General features: G+C 51.3%; 4 protein-coding genes across 4 annotated transcripts; 2 read left to right on the forward strand and 2 right to left on the reverse strand.

Annotated features, from left to right (window-relative positions):
• An16g00980 (uncharacterized protein) lies at positions 1-2,240 on the reverse strand (the record flags this gene model as incomplete). Its single annotated transcript, XM_059744898.1, has 4 exons — positions 1-530; positions 564-986; positions 1,041-1,805; positions 2,202-2,240. Coding segments are annotated over 4 exons (1,757 nt in total), but the record flags the coding sequence as incomplete, so codon positions are not given.
• A 436-nt stretch (positions 2,241-2,676) lies between these two features.
• Positions 2,677-3,742, forward strand: An16g00990 (uncharacterized protein; the record flags this gene model as incomplete). Its single annotated transcript, XM_001397375.1, has 3 exons — positions 2,677-2,712; positions 2,772-3,182; positions 3,287-3,742. 3 exons carry the CDS (start codon positions 2,677-2,679, stop codon positions 3,740-3,742), a joined length of 903 nt encoding a protein of 300 aa, XP_001397412.1.
• Positions 3,743-3,829: 87 nt separating this feature from the next.
• Positions 3,830-5,501, reverse strand: An16g01000 (uncharacterized protein; the record flags this gene model as incomplete). Its single annotated transcript, XM_001397376.1, has 4 exons — positions 3,830-4,261; positions 4,337-4,739; positions 4,802-5,225; positions 5,288-5,501. 4 exons carry the CDS (start codon positions 5,499-5,501, stop codon positions 3,830-3,832), a joined length of 1,473 nt encoding a protein of 490 aa, XP_001397413.1.
• Positions 5,502-6,051: 550 nt separating this feature from the next.
• An16g01010 (uncharacterized protein) lies at positions 6,052-6,997 on the forward strand (the record flags this gene model as incomplete). Its single annotated transcript, XM_001397377.3, has 2 exons — positions 6,052-6,783; positions 6,859-6,997. Coding segments are annotated over 2 exons (871 nt in total), but the record flags the coding sequence as incomplete, so codon positions are not given.

Consider the following 6,997-nt stretch of genomic DNA (forward strand, 5'->3'; position numbering starts at 1 on the left):
ACATCAATCCAATGCACAATCGGAGCTTGACCGTGAAATGAGCTGTTGGTCAATAACTGGTCTGCCCGAGCCCAAGTTTCTCTCACAATCCTACACGCCCGGTGCACTGTGTCTAACCCCATGTAGGACGCCATCTTGTCGAGTCTAGAATCAACAAATAGTCGCCAGAACTGTATATCGACTCGTTCAGGTGCATGAGTTGGGTCCGAAGCACCATCCGAAAAAACTTCCATGTCGACATCCATGTCTTCAATCCGCTGGAACTGCAGGGTACTACCCGCTATCACGAGAACGGGCATTTGAATCGCCCTTGTGCCAGAGGTTTCTGGAATCTTGGCAATTAATGTCAGAATAGTGATGGCCAGTGTATTCAGATGTTTTCTTTGGGTATCGTAATCCGGCGTTCGTTGGTCTGGGCGTAGTAACTCGGGAAATGTTCGACACAGCTCAAGCATAATTGATAGAGCATAGGCGTATCCTAGAAATTGAAAATCGTCGACAGGCGTAGATGGATCACCTGTACTAAGGAACTGTCCTTGAGGGGGTGAATCGTACTGACATACCAGCTCTTCCAGATGCTTTCCTTGCGATAAAAGTTCGCGTCGGTCTTTCTGGATGCGCTGTGGCGAAGCTGATGCCCGCCGTAAATGGTGCGCCTGTCGTGCTAGGGAGCCGATCTTTGACATGGATATGAACAGTCTGGGCGAGACCCCGCTCCAAGGATGGACACTTGCCACGCAGTTTTCATCGTCGCAGAAGCGTAGAAGGTAGTCTGCGGCGTCTGTTCTGTTGTCTACGACGAAGGAGGTCAGTGCTTCCCAGTAAACCAAAGCTCCGACAAAGAAGTCTCGAGCAAGCCTTGGATCTGAGGCCGGGGCACCTGAGATCGAGGGAGATTGAGAATGGCTTTCGCAGTATAAAGACTGGAAAATGGTCCTTGCCGCCTCGAGGTGCTGCAAACCAAGTGAGGATGGATTATTCCATGACTGGGTAGGGGTTAGGCTTAATGAGGGTTATATCAGCAGTAGGAATCTACATACTGAAGTCTTTCCGATCATGATAATCCCAAGAAGCAGTGCAGTCATAGACTCACTGTTCTTCAGCACAAAGCCGGCATTGTCGTGTGGGTGTGACAACCGCCGTTTGTCTAGAGCTTCAATCCCAGCAGAAAGACTCGCAAGCGCAGCTGTATGATGGCTTGCAGCCAGCATAGTCATCTCACGCTGCTGCTGCGAAAGATGTGCAGCCGATATAGAGAAAATGCAGGATTCGATCACGGGGTGCTCATTTGAGAGCCGTGCAACCCATTCTCGCAGTGGGTTCGTGGGGGAATCGTAACCGGAAAGGAGACGGCATGTATGAGAGAAATAGTATGCTCGCAAATTGGTAGAGGAATCAGTTGGTGATGATGTCAGCTTAGCATTATGTTGTCTCTCTGGTGTGGTTTCGGCGTCGGAAGTCTGCAGCGTAAGTGCTGAATCGCTGTTTGTGGTTGAATGATCGGGTGTGTCTGTTCTCCCATCGCAGCGGCTCGATGTCCTGCATTGCTCTACTCTCTTAGTACTGGGCTGACTACGGTCGAGCGGAGGTCGCAGATCGCTCAGCAAAGCCAGACGTAGTTTCTCCGCTGGCTCAGTGAACCAGCTCATAGGAGGTTCCTTCTTTGATGGAGACAGTGACTCTGAATTCAGACCTTTCGCTTCATGCTTCGCCGACCATTTGACGTCTCTGCGATACCCCGGGCAGTCATATCCTCTCCGAGAACAAGCCACGCAAGAAGGCTTGGTTTCGTCACATTTGATTCGCTACATTGAATTAGTGTTCTGACGTTGGCATAAGGATGGCCGACTGGCTTACGCGCTGCTTACACCGTGCGCACCCCGCTTTAATCTATGTTAGTGGCTTGAAACTTTGGGGTGTTATTGGGATCACCTCGAGATTTGACCGTTCTTCTCGACTGAGTCAGTTCTTGGCGTATCATCCTGTCCCATTGCAGTCATGAGGGCCCCAGGCAAGCAGAAGGCTGGGTGAAAAGTCGCATCAATGTCCGCTACATTGCTGGCCACTCATAAGCTCAGTTGCTTAATAATTGCAACACTACTGCCAGAATGCCAAGGATAAGGTTCAGTGGCAATGTGCCTGCACCAGCTTCAATGGTTTCGGTCCTCTCAAGAGTGAGGTACGTTGTGCCTCTGGCTTACGGTATATGCTTGTGATTGATACATTATGTCTTTGTGCATTGTGCTTTGTCTGCTAAGTGGTGGTAGTAATGCACAGTACTGGTATTTGTGTCCCTCTGCTGCCTCCTGACCAATCGCACTTTTACACCTAAAAGGGTTTAGTGTAAGACGGTCCCGGACTGAAGCATTAAACCCTCGGAACTATACATGTCAGTTCTCTGCCGATTTGTAAAACGCGCTCAATTCCGTCATGAATGGAGATGGCGTGATATCCGGGTACTCATGGCTAAGCACATTTAGGAAGCAGTTTCCAGATGGCATCATTTCAAGCTTACCAATCTAATTGAACAACATAATGTATAAATGCTGGGTGAACAGGACATCAAATCCATTTAGTATCTGCAGAACGGTACAGGAATTGAAGAACTTTCAGCGAGATCACTTCAGAACTACCAACCACTTAACCACCGAAACGCCTCGTAATAATTTCATTAAGATGACATCCCCACTGAAGAACGTGGTAATCGTCGGAGTAAGTAAACCCAGACCATCCTCCCTACCCTTCACATATTAACATACAATCCCTCTTAGGCCGCAGGAAACCTGGGTTCCCGTGTCCTCAAGGCCTTCCTTTCATCTAACGCATTCAACATCACTGTCCTCTCCAGAGACTCATCTACCAGCATCTTCCCCGACGGCCTCAAAGTCATCAAATCAGACTACAGCCATGACTCACTCGTCTCTGCCTTCAAGGGCCAAGATGCCGTAATCAGCATTGTAGGCAATGGCGGCTTTTCCAACCAGCAGAAACTCATCGACGCTGCCCTCGCCGCAGGAGTCAAACGGTTCATCCTCAGCGAATTCGGTAACAACACCGCAGATGAACGTGTCCGGGCGCTTGCACCGCTCCTTGATGGCAAGAAAGCCATTGTCGATTATCTTAATGAGAGACAGGATCGGCTGAGTTGGACTGCACTCATAACGGGGCCGTTTTTTGATTGGGTAAGTGGTTCTAATACCTAGTATCTTGTCAAGGCCTTCTGCCTTTCCTTTTTTCTTTGAATGGTCCGACTTAAGAAGCAATGCTAATATATTTGACTCAACAGGGTCTCCAAACCGGCTTCCTGGGCTTCAACCTCCAATCGCACGAAGCAACCGTCTATGACAACGGCACCATCCCGGCCTCAGTCAGCACCCTCGCTCAGATCGGTCGTGCTCTAGTCGCTGTCTTGCAGAACCCAGAGGCTACTGAGAATCAATACGTCTACGTCGAGTCATTCACCGTCACGCAAAAGCAGATTCTCGGGGCTCTCGAAAAAGCCACCGGCAAGGAATGGAAGGTCACTGATGTTGACTTTGAACCGCTTATTCAAGAGAGTACTGAGCGGTTCAAGGGTGGTGATTTCTCGGCCGTGCGCGTTCTGCTCTTAGCGTCTGCGTTGGCGAGGTTACCGGATGGGCCGTATGGAAGTTGGGAGCAGGTGTCGGGCGGGTCGTGGAATAAGAGATTGGGGATTGAGTATGAGGATTTGGATGAGGTTGTGGGGTCGCTCGTTAATTAGGATGTCTTGAGCGGCTTTCAGGGTATATTGTTGCAGGACACATATTTTGGAACGAGCAATAAATTATTGATAAATGAAACAGACATATTAAGTATGGTATCTGAACTCCACCTCGCCATCACCTGTCTTCACTCTTCGCGTATCCTCCTTTTCGCCCGCCAGAATCTCCTCTTTCACCTTATTCTCCCGTCTCAGATACACCGCATGAAGCGCGACAATTACCTGCGACACCACCAATGCCCCCAACGAGAAGGCATTCCCTAGTACATACGGCGACGTGCGATAAACCTGGCCCGCTACAATACCGGCGCAGTTACCCACTGTCTGCTGGAGACCAATGGCAAGTGCACGACGGTACTGAGGCGCCACGTTGACGTTCAACCAGGCGACGTTCAGTCCGACGCCGGTGTAGACAGCCACACCGCAGAGGTAAGTAGCGAAGTATTTGACGGCGTCGTTGGACACAGTCAGGAGGAGGATGTAGCCGACGATACCGAAGATGTTGGTGACTAGGATGAACTGTTCCCATTGTTAGCACCCCCACATCCGTCACCACATAGTCAGAAGTTGGTAGGGTTTAAGGGGAAAACTTACGATAGAAAACCTCCCAAAGCGATCCGCGCAAAACGCGACAGCAATAAACACGATCGCAGCCCAGATATACACCGGTACCGTGAGCACATTACTCATGAGACTATTATACCCCAGACTCCCCAAGATAGTAGGAAGGAAAGTACTGAATCCGTAGAGGAGAATATCCTGACAGAACTGCGTGAGGGCAGAGAACATGAGCTTGGGATCACGAAGAGCAATGCGCATCTCCTCCCAGCTGAAGTGCTCACTGCCCATGTACTTCCGGCGTTGTTCGTTGCGCACGCGCATCATGTATTTCTCTTCGGCGGTGAGGAAGTAGGCGTTGCTGGGGTCGTTGGGAAGACCGAACCAGATGAGGATGGCGCACACTAGACTGAAGAGTCCTTCGATGATGTAGACCCATCTTTGTGGTTTTTGTTAGAAAGTGTTGATGGGGTGATAGGGAGGGGTACACGGGTAGCTTACCTCCAGCCGGCTTTGCCGCCTACACCGTCCATGTGCAACAATGCATATGCGAGTAGACCTCCCACGGCACCGGAGATGGCGGCGCAGCTCATCAGGTATGAGACGCGCTTTGCTTGCTCTTCTCGACGATACACCATGGTCAAATACAGGTTTAGACACGGGAAGAGTCCGGCTTCGCAGCCACCGAGGATCAACCGTGTTGCGTACAGCGAGGCGACATTGTGGATGAAGCCCGTAAACACGGTGGTAATTGACCAGATGATGCATAGACCGGTGAGGATATTCCGCGGAGTGAGCTTCTTCATTGCCACGGCCCAAGGTGCCTCTAATAGCACGTAGGTAGCGTAGAAGATGGACACGGCGGTAGAATACTCGCTGTCGGAGGCGTGGATGTCTTCAGGCATGCCAGCTACCTTGACATTACCTGAAATAAAAATCATTAGCGATATCCATCCTCGTGGGGAACGTGCATTGGGGGATATTCACCGATGTTACTACGGTCGAGGAAGCAAGACAGGTAGGTCAACATGATAATGGGCACAAAGGCCATATCGAGCTTCATGAGAAGCTTCTTCTCCTTCGCTGGGTCGAGGACGACATCGTCAATATCCCCAATGGCAGTCTCTTCAGGAGACGCCTGCTCAATTGGCTTCTCGAGCGATTTTCGCTCAACGACGGGATCCATCTGATCGATAGTCATGATGGAGAGAGGATGAGCTGTGAAGACCCAGGAGGATGTGGGGGAGAAGGAAGAATGATGAAAACGTCAACAGCGGAGGATCTGGGGTTAAGAACCATGGACCAGCCCTCAGGCCACAGCTGAAGGCGGCGACGGATCGATAACACCGCCAAGTAAACCGGGAAGCGTACTATCTATGATGAGGGGCGAGTAGCATTGGTGCTTCCGCTGGGTCAGCCATCGGGCCGATGGACTGATAAGCAAAGTTAAGATTCCCGGGAGGATATCATCTGGCAGCTGCTCATTGGTGAAACCGCAGACTCGACCTCCAACGCTTATCACGCTGGTGGAGACCCAAGCACGTTGATCCCCGGATATCGGAGCCCACCTGCCGATAGAGGGACGAGAGGAAATATGGGGTAGATACAAGTCCATTGATAGGCTATCAGGTCTATCGGTGAGTAAGTGATTGATTATATATGCTAACTCAAATGTTGAACCTACTCCTAACCACTTCCAACCCACCAGAATCCCTCTCCATCCATCCATCCAGGGAAAAAACCCCCCCAAGATGGCCATAACCCAGACACCGGAAACCCTATCCAGCCAGGAAACGCGGCTTCTGGCCCGGCAAAACACCATCACCAACACGGCGGGCTACTCTGGGAACAACCTGCAAGCCAACCTTCTCATTCTGCCAGAAAAACACAGCCAGGACTTCCACAACCTCTGTCTTCGCAACCCAGTATCCTGCCCCCTCCTAGGAATCAGCAGCATCCCGGGAAACCCCCACAAAATCACCCCAACGCCATGCATCCAGAACCGCGACTTCGACATCCGCACCGACTGCCCATCCTACCGAGTCTACAAGCACGGCAAATGCATCGCGGCCAACAAATCCGACCTCCTCGATCTGTGGTCCACCGATGACCCAAATGCCGAAAATTACACAGCCTTCCTCCTGGGGTGCTCCTTCAGCTTCGAAGCCGCCCTGTGCAATGCAACCCCGCCCTTAACCCCGCGGCACCAACTCAGCAACACTATCGTGTCCATGTACCGCACGTCATTGCCCCTCCTGCCTGCAGGCATCTTCACCAACGCAACATGCATCGTGTCCATGCGTCCCTACCACGAATCAGAGGTCGAGCGGGTGCGGGACATCACGCGCCCGTATCTAGCTACGCACGGGGAGCCCGTCGATTGGGGCTGGGATGCGGTGAAGCGTCTGGGCATTCGGAATATTCATGATCCGGATTTTGGGGAGAAGATTGAGTTTAAGGATGGGGAGGTGCCGGTTTTTTGGGTATGCAAGATATGCTTTTTGTCTAAATTTTTTGATGAGGTGTATGTGGTTATGCTAACGCGGGATGATGGTTAGGCCTGTGGAGTGACGCCGCAGATGGCGATCGAGGCGGCCGGGGATAAGATTGATGGGTTGGTGTTTGCGCATGAGCCGGGGAATATGCTGGTGACGGATTGGGTGGTGGAGGATCTGGAGAGGCTGAAGGAAGGGATTG

This window comes from Aspergillus niger, assembly GCF_000002855.4.
Source record: "Aspergillus niger supercontig An16".
Classification (NCBI taxonomy): domain Eukaryota; kingdom Fungi; phylum Ascomycota; class Eurotiomycetes; order Eurotiales; family Aspergillaceae; genus Aspergillus; species Aspergillus niger.